General features: G+C 42.3%; 1 protein-coding gene across 3 annotated transcripts; it reads left to right on the top strand.

Moving 5' to 3' along the window:
• Nucleotides 1-763: 763 nt before the first annotated feature.
• On the top strand, nt 764-18346 carry tmem19 (transmembrane protein 19). Of its 3 annotated transcripts, none has more exons than XM_073059658.1 (7): nt 764-868; nt 1054-1197; nt 1454-1567; nt 8111-8248; nt 10426-10680; nt 14684-14893; nt 15989-18346. In XM_073059658.1, the coding sequence occupies exons 2-7, from the start codon at nt 1110-1112 to the stop codon at nt 16159-16161; spliced, it is 978 nt and encodes a 325-aa protein (XP_072915759.1). In that variant the 5' UTR covers nt 764-868; nt 1054-1109; the 3' UTR covers nt 16162-18346. The 3 variants fall into 3 exon arrangements, with proteins under 3 accessions (XP_072915759.1, XP_072915760.1, XP_072915758.1); XM_073059659.1 differs by having other exon boundaries at nt 781-882; XM_073059657.1 differs by having other exon boundaries at nt 827-913.
• The last annotated feature ends 140 nt before the right edge of the window (nt 18347-18486 follow it).

Raw genomic sequence — 18486 nt, 5'->3', positions numbered from 1 at the left:
CTAGTTCACCACAGGCGTGAACCACAGTAGGCACCTCAGAATCTACCCTGAGCTCAAAATACCAATGTGGTTACAAAGAAGGCATGACAATGGCTATATTTCATTAGGAGTTTGAGGAGATTTAGTATGTCACCAAAAACACCTGAAAATTTCAGAGCATTCCATCTGGCATGGGGGGCGCTATTGCGCAGAATCGGAAAAATCTACACGGAGTTGTAAAATTAGTCAGCTCCATCATGGGTATGTGCCTCCGTCGTATCCAGGACACCTTCAAGGAGCGTGCCTCAAAAGGTGAACATCAGACAATAAAATGAAATTGAAATGAAATGAAAACGCATCATCCATTACTAAGGATCCCCACCACCCAGGTCATGCCCTCTTCTCACTGTTACCACCAGGAAGGAGGTACAGGAGCCTGAAGACACACACTCAATGATTCAGGAACAGCTTCTTCCCCTCTGTCACCTGACTACTGAAAGGACATTGAACCCATGAACACTACCTCACTATTTCTATTTTTGCACTACTTATTTCATTTAACTATTAGATATTTTTACCGTAATTCATTTTTATTATGATGTATTGCAATGCCCTGCTGCCGCAAGGACAACAAATTTCACAACATATGCCGGTGATATTAAACCCGAATCTGATTCGGATCCGGCGTGCAAACGAACTGAGACTGAAGGAATTGCCTGCGTTGCCCTGCCCAGCCTGGGGAGGGCGCCCTGTCGGTTCTCCCAGGAGCGCCGGCTGGAGTGGCGGAAGTTGCCAGTGCTGGTTCCGGGGACGGAGGGAGATGAAATCAACGCTGTTGAGTGGAGGCTGGACCTAATCCCGCACATCACAACCCGTTCGACCACTGACGGTGAGGGGGAAATGGTAATGTTTCCGCGGAGTGGCACACGCAGAGGTATCGTGAGTAGGGTACCGATGGGTCATCCTGATCTCAGTCGTTAACACGTACCCTTGCCCTCTGCTCCCTGGCCGATTGCATCCCCGCTCTTGCTCGCTGTATTTCCTGTAATGTGTTGTATCCCTTTCTGGTTTCAGGCACTGCGCGCAGGCACAACAATCGTCCGGTGGTTTCATGCGAAGAATTAGTCAACATGATGGCAAACATTGTTATTCTGATTGCGATATTGTCCATATCGCTATTATTTTGGGTTGTGTCCATGACAGCAAGTACTTATTATGGTCAGTGGATTGTTCACCTTGTGCGTCAGTGTGTTTAGTCACATAAATCCTGGAGTTTGATAACACTGCCGTACCCGGTTTAGAAGTGCTTTCTTATTATCAGTATTTTGTACAATATAGACAACAATAAAACGCCTTTTCGTTCTAAAATGCATTTAATAAATGCAATCGTTAATGACCGAATGTGATTAAACCTGACTATGCGTGAAGGTTGTTATAGTTTATACACTGAAACAGTTGCCTTTTCCTTTCACAGATAATCTCCGACCAGTATCGCCCTGGAGATGGATGTTTTCTGTGATAGTTCCGCTAATTATTACTTCGCATGCAGTGAAGAGGAAAAGTCTTGATCGTAGCGGAGCTATTGGAGGTGAAGTTTCACAGAATGTTTGCTGAAATATTAATAATCTAAAATGGTACATTGTCGCTGTTTCTTGACAATATGATACTGATTTTGAATCCATAATGCGGTCTATGGCATTAGGATATTACATTTAGTTCCAAGCTATAATTTTATATTGAGCTACAGCACTAGCAGATCCTTCCCATCCACGGAGCCCGCGCCGGCCGATTACGCCCATGTGACCCTTACGTCTTTGGACGGTGGAAGAAGCCGTGGGTCACGGGGAGACGCTGCGAACTCTACAGACAGCAACACACACAGAAAGCTGCAGGCCAGGCTGCTTTTATGGAAAGAGTACAGTCGACGTGTCGGGCCGAGACCCTTCAGCAGGACTGCTGGCGACTGCACTCTTTTCCATGGCTGCTGCCTTGACTTTTGTGAGTGTTGCTGTGGATTTCCAGCATCTGCTGACTTTCTCGTTTTTTTTATATAGACTGCTGAGGAATTGAACCCGTGTCGACGCCGCTTTAATAGTGTTACTCTCACCGCTGCGCCACCGTCATCCTATTTACCGTTATGTTAACAGCAACGATCCTATCAACAAAACTGGAGAGGTACACGAAATAAGTGGAGGCAGAGGAAAAAAGTCACAGGAAACATTTCAATATACTTCCTGGTTCAAATACTTTACTTAGTTTTCTCACACCGTATATAGAAACAATTCGTGGGGCTATCGGGGGAATTCAAGGGATCTGTAGAACCAACAAAGTAGCAGTCTTAAAAACTCGGTGGAATGTTTGGTATAACATGCCATGCTAGTCAATTCTTCAAAATTGAAAGTAAATTGTGTTATCAGAATACATATATGTCACCATATACAACCCAGAGATTCATTTTCCTGCAGGCATACCAGCAAATCTATAGAATAGTAACTATAACAGCATCAATAAAAGACACCTACGCTGTCCGCCAGAGAAAGCAGGATCTCCCATTTTAATTACACGTCCCATTCCCATTCTGACATGTCTATCCATGGCCTCCTCTACTGTCAAGATGAAGCCACACTCAGGTTGGAGGAACAACACCTTATATACCGGCTGGGTAGCCTCCAACCTGATGACATGAACATTGACTTCTCTAACTTCTGTTAATGCCCCTCCTCCCCTTCTTACCCCATCGCTAATATATTTTACCCCCTTTTTTTCCACTCTCTCTGCCCCTCTCACAATCACTCTTTGCCTGCTCTCCATCTCCCTCTGTTGCTCCCCTCCTGCTTTCTTTCTCCCTAGGCCTCCTGTCCCATGATCCTTTCCCTTCTCCAGCTCTGTATCCCTTTTGCCAATCACCTTTCCAGCTCTCAGCTTCACCCCACCCCCTCCGGTCTTCTATCATTTTGGATTTCCCCCTCCCCCTCCTACTTTCAAATCTCTTACTGTCTCTCCTTTCAGTTAGTCCTGACGAAGGGTCTCGGCCCGAAACGTCGACAGTGCTTCTCCTTATAGATGCTGCCTGGCTTGCTGCGTTCCACCAGCATTTTGTGTGTGTTGCTTGAATTTCCAGCATCTGCAGATTTCCTCATGTTTGCTCAATAAAAGATCATCTAGAGTGCAAAAGACAATAAACTGCAAATACAAATATAAATGAGAACATTTAAGGACTCATTGTCTTACTAAATGAGATCATTGGTTGTGAGAACATCTCAATGGATGAGGAAGTGGGTGTAGTTATCCATTAACCTCTATGCAACCAATAGTTCTGATATTTGCTAAGTCTACTAACATGCATCAAGAAAATCTTGAATATTGTTTTCTCTTTGACAGTAAACCATACATTTATTGTATTGAGTGTAGAAAAAAATCCAACATTGAACACTGAGGTATTTTTCAATCTAATACAAGTATGGGTGGATGTAGACCATATGAACTCGTCTGGCCTGCTCTGCCTTTCAATAGTATTTGACTTTAGCCACAGCTCCTCTTTCTTGTACGCTCCCAAAAATGTTGACTTCTTTATAGAACAAAAGTGGATTTTATTCTTGAATGTACTCAGTGATTCAGGCTCGAAAATGTCCTTGGGCAGAGGCGGACTAAGAATTATTATGGCCCTGAGGAAAGAAATTGCACCTCATTTGTATCTTAAAAGGGTGACATATTTCTATTTAATTGCACTATTTTGTATTTTTTTACCTATTTCTCACTCACTCTCTCTCACACGCACGCACACACACACACACTCTGCTGGAGAAGCTTAACAGGTCGGGCAGCATCCATGGAAATGAATAAACAGTCCTGATGATCTAGAGTCCATCAGCAACACTGTCCAGGGTTCAGGGTGGTGCAGCAAGTAAAGCTGCTGCCTCCCAGGTTCAGTAACACCAGGTTTAACCTTGACTCCTGATGCTGTCTGTGTGGAGTGATTCACTTTGGTAGGTCAAATATGATGGCAGAATATAGCATTAATGGTAAGACTCCTGGCAGTGTGGAGGATCAGAGGGATCTCGGTGTCTGAGTCCATAGGACACTGAAAGCAGCTGTGCAGGTTGACTCTGTGGTTAAGAAGGCATACGGTGTATTGGCCTTCATCAATCGTGGAATTGAGTTTAGGAGCCGAGAGGTAATGTTGCAGCTATATAGGACCCTGGTCAGACACCACTTGAAGTACTGTGCTCAGTTCTGGTCGCCTCACCACAGGAAGGATGTGGAAGCCATAGAAAGGGTGCAGAGGAGATTCACAAGGATCTGGCCTGGATTGGGGAGCATGCCTTATGAGAATAGGTTGAGTGAACTCGGCCTTTTCTCCTTGGAGTGACGGAGGATGAGAGGTGACCTGATAGAGGTGTACAAGATGATGAGAGGCATTGATCGTGTGGATAGTCAAAGGCTTTTTCCCAGGGCTGAAATAGTTGCCACAAGAGGGCACAGGTTTAAGGTGCTGGGGAGTAGGTACAGAGGAGATGTCGGGTGAGTTTTTTACACAGAGAGTGGTGAGTGTGTGGAATGGGCTGCCGGCGATGGTGGTAGAGGCGGATATGATAGGGTCTTTTAAGAGGCTTTTAGATAGGTACATAGAGCTTAGTAAAATAGAGGGCTGTAGGTAAGCCTAGTAATTTCTAAGGTAGAGACATGTTCGGCACAACTTTGTGGGCCGGAGGGCCTGTATTGTGCTGTAGGTTTTCTATGAGTCTTTGTTTTCCCTGGAAACACATGGGTTGTTCTTGGATACTACCCATAGAGTCATAGCCAAAACAAAAAAAAACATATGAAACTCACTGAATCTGGAGCATAAACAACCTGCTGATGAAACACAGCTGGACAGGTCGCATCTGTGGAGGGAAATGGATGGCTGATGTTTTGGGCTGAGACCCTTCATCTTGATCGAAGGATAGAGGGGAGATGGTCAGTCTAAAGAGATGAAGGGGAGCAAGAACTGGCAGGCGATAGATGGATCTAGGTGAGTAATAGGAATGGTAGAAGTAGTGGCAGACACTGGGAGGTGATAGGTGCAGATGATAAAGGGCTGTAGAAGGTGTAATGTGTTTGGAAAGAAAGGGCATGGAATCAAATAAGGGAGGTTAGGTGGGCATATGGGAACAGTGGGGGCCATCCTGCCCATCTATACTAAACCCACTTGCCTGTATTAAATTCTATATCCCTCTGCCTTACTCATTCAAATATCTGCCCTGTTGCTGCTTAAATATTGCTACCATTCCTGCTCCACTACCTCCTCTTGCAGCTCATTCAAGATACCAACTGTTCTTCGTCTGAAATGTTTACTCCTGAGACCTCCATTAAACTCCTTCCTCTCATCATACCCTCTGGTTTGAAACACACCTATGGTGGAAAACAGACACTGGACATACATACAGTGGCTGCCTTATTAGGTACCTCCTGGATCTGATAAAGTGGCCACTGAGTGTATGTTCACGATCTTCTGCTGCTGTAGCCCAGCTGCTTCAAGGTTCGACATTTTGTGCATTTAGGGATGCTCTTCTGCACACCGATGTAACGCGTGGTTATCTCAGTTACTGTCAGCTTGAACCAGTCTGGCCATTCTCTTCTGACTGCTCTCATTAACAAAGTAGTTTCACCCACAGAACTGCCACTCACTGGATGTTTTTTGCTCTTCACACTATTCTCTGTAAACTCTGTAGAGACTGTTGTGCGTGAAAATCCCAGGCAATCTACAATTTCTGAGAGACTGAAACTACTCCGTCTGGCTCCAAAAATCATTAGGTAAATTTTATTATCAGACGACATGTATGTCTGTATGTCAACACATACATAAAAGCTTGTCTACATGCCTTTACACATTGAGATGTTGGCACACGATTGGCTGATAATATTTGCATTAACAAGCAGGTGTACCTAATAAAGTGGCCACGAGTGTATTTATGTCTTCACAGTTTTGTATGCCTCTTTCATGTCACCTCTAAGCTCTCGTTGCTCCAGAGAAACCTATTCAATCTAACCTCATAACACAGGCCCACTGATATAAGCAACATCCTTGTGAATCTCTCAGACCTTCTCTAGCATCCACACGTCTTTCCTATTGTGTGGAGACTAGAAATGCACACAAGACATCCAGTGCTCCATAAAACTGAAAATAATGTCCTAACTCTTACTCAATGCCCTAGCTGTTGAAGGTAAACATGCTATATGCTCTCTTCACCACCATTTACCACTATTGCTGCTTTCAGTGTTCTATGTATTTGTACCCCTTTTTCGAATTTCCTTGCACATCCCAAAGCTGGGCAGGTTGGGAGGTTAATTGGCCCCTGTAAATTGTCCAAGTGTGTAGTGAGTGTGAGAAATAGGGGAGTTGATTGGAATGTTTAGAAAATAAAAAAGGCTTTGTGTAGGATTAATATTAAATAGGTGGTTCTTGCTGACAGGGTGGGCTGTATGACTATGGTTATTATGGCTTTAGTGTATCATTCTGTAATCTTTCCATCTGATTAGTAAATTTGATCATTCGTTATGTGCCATGTCGTATGATGTAGATGATCATGATCTTTCCATGACCATGATTGTTCTTCGCAAATTTTTCTATAGAAGTGGTTTATCATTGGCTTCTAGGCAGAGTCTTTAGAAGATAGGTGATCCCAGCCATTAACAATACTCTCCAGAGACTGTCTGCCTGGCGTCAGTGCTGGCATACTGACATGGGAGGCAGGGTTTGAGGGTCGGCACAACATTGTGGGCCGAAGGGCCTGTAATGTGCTGTACTATTCTATGTTCTATAATCAGGACTTGTGATATGCACCAGATGCTCATACAACCATCAACCACCTGCTTCCATGTCTTCATGTGACCCTGATTGGGGACTAAACAAGTGCTACACCGTGCACAAGGGTGACTTGCAGGCTAGTGGAGAGAAGGAGCGCCTGACACCTCCTTTGGTAAGGGCGTATCTCCACCTCACCGTCCTATTAGCAAATTGACTTCTGCTGTTTGACATGATGCTTACTTTAAAAGTTAATGGCTTTGAAGCAGTTTAAGATATCCTGAAATTGTAAAAGTTCCAACATTAATAGATCCATCTGTCTATCAATGTCCTATTTTTCTTACAGTGTCTCCCATGATCTCATTAGCGCCTGAGGAAATGAATGCTCAGTTTCTGTTGCCTCATCTGAGAAACTGAAGACCGAGGCAATTGTGTAAAATGGAACAAAATGTCCTTTCATTTTGTATGCTGAATTGTTTTTGCTCAGTATTTTATAGACTTGCCCTATTTCATTAATGCTACTTCTTTTCAATAACTTGAGTATATTGGAAAAGTAGTTCCTGATAGTTCATTCTTTCAAGTTCAAGTCGAGTTTATTGTCATTTAACTATTTACATGTATGTCTCCAAATGAGAACGTTTCTCCAGGGTGTAAAACACAGTAGTGCACATCACACACAATAACTTAGGAAAGTAATAATTAAATCTGCAAATGTATAATGCATAGATAATATAAAGTGCATAAATTAAATACTGTCGGGTACAGTACAAATTATCTGGTGACACTTTTGATATTAATCTTAAATATGACTTCAAAAAATTCAGTAATCTGTGATCATTTTTCTTTGCTATTTCCCCAGAGCAATGATTTCAGCACATTTTCTTTAAACTTTCAAAATAAATGTATCTGAGGGTCTCATGGTGCAAATTCTGTCCAAGTCCTTTCAATACTAGGGAACTGACAATGCATCTCTATTCTTGCAGTGTACATCTGTGAAAATCAAATGTTCTGGAGGCACAGGCAGTGAGGTAAAAGGATACAGAGAGGTGTCACATATCTGTTTGGATGTTTCATATGACTGTATTTGACAGTGGTGTATTGTGTGTCATTTAGGGAGAAAGAAAATTGAAATTGACATCTTCAGTAGAGCAGTTTGTTTGCAGTGATGGTGCATCAATGGATCCTAACAAGATTCCTGTTTTCCATGGTTATTTTTTTAGCTATAACCTTTCTTGGTAATTATGGACCTGTCAAGCTTCATCACTGAGATTTACTGCAGCATTTCCTTGATGAACATAAACTTCTCTGCATGGGAATAATACTGTTTCTTTAAACATTTTGTTGCAGCTTTGATTGTCGGAATCATCCTTACAGTTGCCAACTTCAGTTTCTTTTCTGCGCTGCTAACGTTTTTCGTTAGCTCATCTAAACTCACAAAATGGAAGGCTGAGGCAAAGAAGCGTTTGGATGCAGAATATAAGGAAGGTAACGCATCTAAATCGTAATCTGTTATGTTCAAAATGTGACGATGAAACGATTGTAAATAAAGCAAAAACCTTTCAAACCTGAGATACTGTCTGTAAAACTTTGAGTTAAGAAAATAAAGAGTTCATAGCCAGTAATATTAACAACCACCCAGAGAATGCCAGCATGATTGACTGCATACTTCCAATATCTTCCATATCAAATTGCCAGCATCTGCAGAACTTCTCTGTCTATGTTGGGAATAAATTATCTTGAACTCTTCTTAAACATACACATTTCACTTTCTTCCATAATTACAGCTGTACAAAGCTATTTGTAGAAATTGCTAGACCAGTGTTTTTAAATCAGTGAAATGATAAAAAAAAAATACAGCTCTGGCAAATAACAGAAAGTGAAATGTGTGATCATTTTTACCTGTTTACCTTTCATCAGTGGGAAAAGTCGGCAGTCCCCTCATTAGCCATTTCAGAACACACCAAGCTGTAGTGGAACTAGGACATTTACCTCAATGACTGTCAAAGATGATTGCACCAACTACATTCTTAGATTAAATCTTCATTCACAACTTGCTTAATTTTTTTTATAAAGATGAGAAAATCTACAGATGTTGGAAATCTAAAGCAACACACACAGAATGCTGGAGGAACTCAGCAGGTCAGGCAGCATCTATGGAAAGGAGTAAACAGTGGACGTTTTGGGCTGAGACCCTTCTTCAGGACTGAGAGAGAAGTGGGGAGATGCCTGAATAAAAAGGTGGGGGGAGGAGAAAGAATCTAGTTGGAAGGCGATAGGTGAAGCCAGGTGGGTGGGAAAAGTCAAGGGCTGGAGAGAATGTGTGTGAGAAAGAGAAGGAGAAACTATATCAATGAAGATTCAGGAGAGATCTTCTCAAAGCTCTTAGCACATAGAATAGTATTGCACAGGAACAGGCCTTCTGGCCCACAATGTTATGCAAACTAATTAAATTGGTAATCAAATGCCCAACTAAACTTAACCCTTCTGCTCACAAAATGTCCATACCCTTCCATCTCTTGCACATTTATGTGCCTGCCTATGAGACTTTTGAATGCCCTTATCGTGGGGCATTCAAATGCCTCTACCACCACACCACACATCTCCTTTGAACTTGCACCATCTCACCTTAAATGCATTAAGACCATACGACATCGGAGCAGAATCAGGCCATTCAAGTCCACTCAGCGATTTCATTATGGCCAATCTGGATCCCATTCAGCCCCAAAAAAACTGCCCTCTCACCATATCCCTTGATGCCCCAACCAAACAGGAATCTAACGCTTTCTGGTATTAGACATTTGAAACTTGGGGAAAAGATACTGGCTGTCTACTCAATCTATACTTCTCTCATATCTTATAATCTTCCATCAGGTCTCCCCTCTGCCTTAGCCGCTCCAGAGAAAACAGCACAAGTTTGTCCAACTTCTCAGAGCACATGCCCTCTAATCCAGGCGACATCCTGGTCAATCACTTCTGCACCCTCTCCAAAATCTCAACATCCTTCCCGTAAAGGGGCGACCAGAACCAAACGCAATACAGGTGTCCCCCACTTTACGAATGTTCGCTTTATGCCACTTCGCTTTTACAAAAGACCTACATTAGTAACCTGTTTTCGCATTACAAAGAGGATTTTCACTTTTACGAACATTTTTCCCATATAAATTAATGATGCTTCACTTTACGCCATTTTGGCTTACGAAAGGTTTCATAGGAACTCTCTACCTTTGTAAAGGCGGGGGGGGGGTGGGGGGGGAAGATACCTATACTCCAGATGAGTTTTATGAAGCTGCAGCATAACTTCTCAGCTCTTGAACTCAGTTCCTCGACTATTAAAGGCAAGTGCACCATGTGCCTTTTTTAGCACCCTATCTAACTTGTTAGCCATTTTCCGAGAGCTACAAACTTGGACCTCAAGATCCTTTTGCTCATCAATACTGTTAGGGTCTTGCCATTCTCAGTGTACTGCCTCTTTACGTTTGATCACTTAAGGGAAACACTTTTCATTTGGCCAGGTGAAACCCTACCTGCCATTTCTCTGCCCACATATGCAATTAATCTCTATCTTGCTGTATCCTTTGCCAGTCTGCTATTGCTGTCCACAACACGTATAACTAAATTGCTTGTATATCTTGCATAACTGATTTTGTGCATTTTGTTTACAGGTGGCCAGAGGAATTGGCTACAAGTATTCTGCAATGGAAGTATTCCTACAGAAATTGCCTTGCTTTATATGATTGAAAATGGGCCAGGAGAAATTGCAATTAATTTTACAAAGCAATACACTGCCTCTTGGATGTGTCTGTCCCTCCTGGGTGCTCTGGCTTGCAGCTCAGGGGATACATGGGCATCAGAGATAGGAAGTGTTGCAAGTAAGAAGCAACCAAGGCTGATAACCACCTGGGAAAAGGTACCCATTGGTAAGAATATACAATTGCTTTCCATAATGGTCGGGTCAAGATTGTTCCTGAGTAAATAAACCAAATATTTGAAAGAGTATAAATTTGTGAAAGCAGAAAGAAATAAAAAATGATCCCTAGTGCCCTACCTGAACTGTAATTTTTGCAGAAATACAGACTCTACAATATTAGGCCTTTATCACAATATTTTGACATGAGCGATCAGTGCCTCATTTAGGCAATTCTTTCTAACTAACCCAGTCACTTTTGACCTCTGTCTCATGTACATGGGGCCCCTCCTCAGTTTTCCTCCTGCATACAGAAGCACCTTCTCCTCCTGTACGTGCATGTGTACTTTATCACTCAAGTATGCAGTCACACCCATCGTGCCTTCTCTTGAGCATAACCTTATCATGTAATCTGTTGTCAATCCACCCCCTTCCCAGCTAACCACTGGTAATCGCAACCTTCACAACCTCACCCACAGAGAACATGCAAGCACACCTTTCCAAACAGCACCCACCAGTGGATGCAAACTTATTCAGAGAATGCCTGTTCCCATCAATGCACGTCCCTTTTCAGGCCCCCCAGCCCTGTGAGTGAGCCACTTCTGGAACCCACCTCCAAACAGCACCCACCAGTGGATGCAAACTTATTCAGAGAATGCCTGTTCCCATCAATGCACGTCCCTTTTCAGGCCCCCCAGCCCTGTGAGTGAGCCACTTCTGGAACCCACCTCCAAACAGCACCCACCAGTGGATGCAAACTTATTCAGAGAATGCCTGTTCCCATCAATGCACGTCCCTTTTCAGGCCCCCCAGCCCTGTGAGTGAGCCACTTCTGGAACCCACCTCCAAACAGCACCCACCAGTGGGTGCAAACTTATTCAGAGAATGCCTGTTCCCATCAATGCACGTCCCTTCTCAGGCCCCCCAGCCCTGTGAGTGAGCCACTTCTGGAACCCACCTCCAAGTGCCCATTCTTTCCCATGGCCGGGGAGGTTCTGCTGCTTCTGAGAACGTATGTTTGAATGGCTCCCTGCCCCTTGCCAGGCCCACCACCTTCCCACGTACTAGTTCCTTGTCGTGACCCACATCCACATGTGTGAGCTCTAGCACCCCCAGACCTGCAATATGCACCCCTTCCCTTAGTCTGCCAAATGCCACCCGACCCATTCCTTCCCCTCTGGCTAGACCTGCCTGCCCACCCATGTAGCCCTTCTGAGACAGCATGCCTGCCTCTGTCACTTGCCAGTCTTCTGCCCCCATATATACCTATCTCTCCTTATAACACACACAAAATGCTGGAGGAACTCAGCAGGTCAGGCACCATTTATGGAAAAAAGTAAACAGTTGATATTTCAGGCTGAGGTCCTTCATCAGAGTCCAGGACTCACCCTACACCTGTGGTATTCCTTCCTGGAACTAACGTGAGTGCCAGACTCCTACCTGTCTGTCCCCAGATCACATGCCATCCCAGGACAACCGCCAACATGTTCTCAGCCTTTTCTTAACCAAACCTGCCTCTATTTACACACCCTTAATGAGTGACAGCCCATCCCTTCCCAGCGACCTGCCCACACACCACCAGCACAAGAACCCACTTGCCCGTCCCCTTTCGAGATCGCAGCTTCTGATGTCCTTGCCCGCTCCCTTCTCCGACCCCTTGTCTGCATGCCGCTCATCCAATACCCCCATCTATGTTTACACCAGTTACAAGGCCCCATTTCTTACTCTCCTACTTTCATATTGCACCCTCACTCTGACTTGCTAAATTTTACCAGTGTTTTTGGTTTTATTTCATATAGTTGTGTAAGATTGCTTTCAAAATTAAAGCTCAAAATGCTGGAGGAATTCAACAATCTATGTACACAACAAACGGTTTCCTGACAGCCCTCCGTTAAAAGCCACCAGTTAAGAGGAAGGAAATGGAGCAGCAGTATAAAAGGCAAAGAGATTAAAAATTAAAGTATTAACAATGTGGGATTTCAATTATCCCATCTATGGCGATGGGGCAGCAGAATCTTAATATATATGTGAATTTTTAAAAAAATCATACACTGTGTTCAGTTTCATTCAAAATTAACACACACAAAATGTCAGAGGAACTCAGCAGACCAAGCAGCATCCGTGGAAATTAATAGACAACCAATATTTCAGGTCAAGAATCCTGAGAAAGGGTCTCGGCCAGAAATGGCGATTATCTATTTTTTTCTATCGATGCTGCTGAGTTCCTCCCCCAGCATTTTGTGTGGATTTTATGTGCTCTGGATTTCCAGCGTCTGCAGACTTTCTCATGTTTCTATTGAATATTATATCGGATACGAGTTCATTTTTGTATGTTAGTGATAACAAAATTTCAAAAAACACATCCCAATTTTAATATATTTACACCATTTTCTCTAAATATAAGCCTCTTTTGATATCCAATTATTTTGCTTAATGTGCCTTACAAAATAGTTTTTTAAGACGAATCAATTATACCAGTGGTCCCCAACCACCAGGCCGCAAAGCATGTGCTACCGGGCCGCGAGGAAACGATATGAGTCAGCTGCACCTTTCCTCATTCCCTGTCATGCCCACTGTTGAACTTGAACTCACGCAAGGTCATCAGTCACCTAAACGCAGTGATACCCTCGCGCCAGGGATCACTGGTTGGCCTTCAGTGGCTGGCAAGAAGTGCCGTTGCTACTGTCTGGAGCGCGGACAGATGGGCACTGCCTCTGAACCTGTTTACCACACCGAATGTTCGTGGGGAACCCGGTGCTAAAATATTTGCAGACGACCTAATTGGGGCTCAGGGCTTCGTAAGTAGCAGAGCAGCTACCTCGCTGCGATCTACTGAAAGTCATCACTCGAGCCAAACTTTTGTCAGCTGATAGATCCTACAGGGGTGGGAGGGGGGTGGGCGCGCACCTTGTCGCACTCCTTGCTTGGTCAGTCGCTTTCTCCAGACTGTGACTGCTGCGGTTCCAGCACGGGGGACCTCCAGCCCTGACCTTGTCCTCTCACCCCACCCACGACCAGCCGCACCTGGCCAAGGTGTCTGGTGGCGGGCAGGTGGGAAGCTGGAGTTCGGGCCTGGAGGCTGTCTAATGAGGCAATGAAGCCCTCAAAACTGCTTCGGTACTTTGAGTCCAAGCACCCTGCACTTAAAGATAAACCCGTTGAGTTTTTTGACCGGAAAAAATGTGAGCAAGCAGGACAGAAGCTAGTGCTGATAGCCACGTAAACTAAATTGTGGAATAGACTGGACATAAGGAACCTCCTTTGAGTATCGCTGTACTCTGGTTGGTGACCCCTGAATTATACAGCCTTATTTCACAAGCACAAGAAGTCCTTCATGAATTTGAAACAGTCAAGAATTGCGGATTTGTAAAAATTTCAGTAAAGAACATTCAGTGTGTTGTATAAAAACACAAAATGCTGGCAGAACTCAGCAGGCCAGACAGCATCTATGAGAGGAGGTAGTGACGACGTTTCAGGCTGAAACCCTTCATCAGTGTGTTGTATCATGGACAGATATGATAGTTTATCAACTGAAGTGATTTTTCCCCCTCAACTTGAATTTTACTATTTACTTCCTTTAATAATTGCCCAACTTTTATTTGTTTTATAAAATATACCTCCTTCATTGCTTTGAAAATAAACTATAAGTTTTATAGTTGTAATTAGGTAGGCTTCTAGTTGAAATTATCTGTAAGATTACGATCTAAAGAATGGAGACAAAGCTGAAATCTGGAATAATAACTCCTTGAGCCTGTTCATCCACTCAGTAAGTTAATACTTGCTGCTTATCATATGATCAAGTAGCAATAATCTGGAACAGAATGACCCAACATTTCTGACTCAGCGACTCTGGAATAGAGAAAATCCAGTTGCCGCAGCATACCCAACCAAGTTAATTTCAGTTATTTCACAATGTTTATCCGTAGGTAAAATTGCTAATGTTAATGTCCAAGGAAAGGAAATGAAAAATTCTTAGTTTCTTAAAATACTTAATAAAATGCGTTACTCTCTTTCAGGTACTAATGGAGGAGTAACTCTTGTGGGTCTTGTTGCAAGTTTGCTTGGTGGAACTGTTGTTGGATTGGCCTATCTGCTGACTCAGTTGATATTTGTGGACGATTTGGATAGCTCACCACCCCAGTGGCCAGTTGTCTTATATGGAGCTGCGGCAGGTTTCTTCGGTTCCATTTTGGATTCCTGTCTAGGTGCCACAATGCAGTATTCAGGTTTGTGCTTGAATTCTGAAATAATTAAACATCATTTTATTTGTTTCCCCCCCATCATGGGTGGGAAAATGGAGAAATCATTCTTGTGTGCAATGTGCCTACTGCCCGTTACGCTGCTGATGTTTAGGACAATAATGAAGGTCCTCCATCTCTGGCGATGTTCCTTCATCTTGTCGGTAGCTTCTTTTCAGTTTTCACTACTGTCAGTCACGCAAATCCCAGGTGGAGACTCAGGAATGCCATTGCACTCAGATGCAGAAGGATTCTTCATGGCTGTTTCCATAACAGTTTTGTTTAACCAGTCAGGGTTGTTTGCCCTGAGCTGAACCCCTGAATCTGGGGGTCCAGTGAACCTCTCATGTGCAAAGGCAGACTAACAAGAGTTTAGAGTTGATCAATAAATGATGCTATTGATAAAGTGGAAGCTCAATTCTTTAGTGACTACACTATTCACTATTTGGGAGAAATTTACACCAATTAACTTGTCTTTTACCATTACATGCACATTAATAAACTGTAGCTGTGGGAAAAGGAGTCATTCTATTGAGACTGATGAAACTTTCTAACCAGTGCTGTGAATTCATAGCACACCTACATCAATACATTAATCTTCTTCTTGGGCCCTTAGCTCCGAGTGGAGCATAGGCCATCGATAGCCTTCCATCTCCATTGTCCGAAGTAGATGGTATAGTTGGGATTTATCAATGTTTCTGTAATTCATTGCATCCACTGTACCTGGGATTGGCCTCTACAGCTTCACCAGAGCCCTGTTGGCTGGCCTTGTCCATTTCCACCTCTCACAACAGGGATGTGGGATTGGACTTTGAGAGGGTTAAATGCAATCAGATCTGCCACAAGTTAATACCTAAATTTTCAAATTGTTGAAATTTAAAGTATATATTTTGATACTTTGATAGATGTAAAGGTTAAATACTAAATAGAAACATAGCTTATTTGTAATCATCATAGCTTGTCGCACCAGACAGCTTATTTGTAATAGTCACTGATTACAAAACTAGAGCAGAAGTGTTTGCTTTGTACATGATTGCATTACAACCTATTAACGATTACTGTACAATTCTTGTCAACTTGCAGGTTTTGATGAAGATAATGGAATGGTTGTTCATCACATCACTCCAAATGGAAGGCATATATCAGGAAAGCCTATCCTGGATAACAATGCAGTGAACCTCTTCTCTGCCATCATTATTGCTTTGTTATTGCCAGGAATAACCTGGCCTTTCTGGCCAAGGCAACTAACAATTTAGAAAGATAGACTTTGAGCATCTATTCATATATAACAGTACAGGCAAGCCGAAATAGAAGAGAAGATTCAAATGAACTTGCACTGATAGATTTCCAAGTGTTCAACTTTGTTGAATTAAATTCTTGGGACCTTAATTTGAAGGTTTAGTTATTGCAGGTTTGGACAAATGACTTGGGATTTCTCTATTCAAAAATTTTATATGCATCACATCTCAGTGAATTATGATCATTACCTCCCTATCTATGACCTTATAGAGGTTTAAAATAGGGTTAGATGGTTAGTCTATTTGCAGGATATGAAGGTCTGAAAACTGGAGGGCGGAGGTTGAGGATGAGAGGAGAGAACTTTAATGGAGATCTGTGCAGCAAGTTCTTCGCACAGAAGGCATGCAGTTATAAAACAAGTTGCCAATTGAGATGGCAGAACAGATACATTTCCAATGTTCAGAAGGTATTTGGAATGGTACTGGGATATGAAAAGAGTAGAGGGATATGGGTAAATGAGATTTGTTGAGACGGATGTCATGATTGGCATAGATAAGTGAGACCAAAGGGTCCATTTCTTTGCTGTACAGTCTATAACTTATTGGATTCTGTTTTCATTATTCTTGATGGATCATTCTAGAAGATGTGCAGATGGGTTAGCAGGTTCTTTGACCACATGGGTGTAATTGGACAGCATCAGCTTGTTGGCTGGAAGGGCCCGTTACCCTCTAAATAAATAAGATCACTGAATTTCCACAAATTCACTAAGGTCCTTTGGTAAAAGCATTGACATGTATTAACATGAGTGGCCTCCTGTTTCTAACTCAATTAAGGAAGCTTTAAATATGCTTTGGTAAAGGCAGTGGGAGAGAGGTGCCTTATTGAGATTATCTTTCCAATTTAGTGATCTTTGTCACTTGAAGGAGCACCGAAATCCCACATACCCAACTTGTACATATCATAAATTGCCACTGCTCCTTTGATTTTGGAACCAAGCTGTTGTCTGAAGCCAGAGAGACATGGACATTTTTTTTGTGTTTTACACCTGTCATCAAAAGTTCAGCTCTCTCCTACTCAAAGTAATTAAGACCATCCTAGTTAGGAAACCTGTATATGGACCTGTTTCCTGGGAAGCTGCAGGCGGGAGTTCCCTTCACACACACAGGGCCTAGAGGAAGGCACATTGGTGATCAACGCTCCTGGTGACTGGCCTTATGGGTACATGGATCTTCAGTGTGCATGTCAATGGAGAATGAGGAATGAGTATGTATTGTGTAACAGATGTATATTAATCCTTCAGAAAATGCATTTGTTAAAGCAAAATTATTTGCATTTTGTAACAATTTAATTTTATATTATTTTGTTTTGACAGAATATTTTGGTCAATGTAGCCCATTCTGTTAATTTCCTTACATTGATTCTGAAAGTAATTAAATTGCATATCCCAATGCAAATATATCTACCGTAATCTTTTTACAACGATTCTGTTCAACCAGCCTTGCCATTAACTTATTTCTGATTCTAATACTCTGTCACTAAAACAAATGCCATCTGAACATCATTACTTTGTACTGTGTCATCTGGTGCATGAATATAGTGCTTAATCAAGGATTTTCATAGATAGAGAGTCCTTACTACTGAGTCAATTTACATAAATTGCATGTTTTGGTGACAATATTTAAATATTAATTTATTTTAAGCATAACTTTGTAGGTTCCACCCATATCCCAAATGTGTGATTTGAGGTCATTTGTTCCTTGAGTTTTTGGCTTCCAAAAGAACACATGTGAAATGAACAGAGTAATGAGATGGATAGCAATACTCTGAAAATGGGCATAGATTTGAATGGTGAATGGCTTCATGTCACGAGAAAATATGACTATGATGGATACACAAATTGTGTAACCGATATAAATTAAATATTTTATTTGTAAAACAAGTCCACGATTCTGTGAAAATATCAGCGGCCACAAAGTATTGTTTAATGTTTTTGTACAAATTGACTTTGTATGAATCACAAATGATGCTTGTGAAACTTGCAGTGTGTTTAAGTGCTAACATCACCGCTGGTGAATTAATCCTAAATGTTATTTAAAATAGAAATTAGTATCAGATTTATTATTAGTGGCATATGTCATGAACTTTGTTATTTTGTAGCAGTACAGTACAATACATAAAATATTACTGTTAAAAAATAAATAAGTCATCATCATCATTATTACGTGCCGTGTAGTATGACATAGGCAGACAGGGCCTTTTGACCATGATTATTCTTGGCAAATTTTTCTACAGAAGTGGTTTGCTATTGCCACTTCTGGGCAGTGTCTTTGCAAGATGGCTGA

The sequence above is a fragment of the Hemitrygon akajei genome, chromosome 10 (assembly GCF_048418815.1).
Source record: "Hemitrygon akajei chromosome 10, sHemAka1.3, whole genome shotgun sequence".
In the NCBI taxonomy this organism is placed as follows: domain Eukaryota; kingdom Metazoa; phylum Chordata; class Chondrichthyes; order Myliobatiformes; family Dasyatidae; genus Hemitrygon; species Hemitrygon akajei.
This window is presented reverse-complemented; position numbering and strand designations above follow the sequence as displayed.

Excerpts from the sequence above, each read along its gene's own strand:
- tmem19 (XM_073059657.1), top strand. The coding sequence starts at position 880 with ATGGTAATGTTTCCGCGGAGTGGCACACGCAGAG. Across the intron at positions 1,198-1,453 it reads GACAGCAAGTACTTATTATG|ATAATCTCCGACCAGTATCG; the intron begins GTCAGTGGATTG and ends TTCCTTTCACAG. Across the intron at positions 14,894-15,988 it reads TGCCACAATGCAGTATTCAG|GTTTTGATGAAGATAATGGA; the intron begins GTTTGTGCTTGA and ends GTCAACTTGCAG.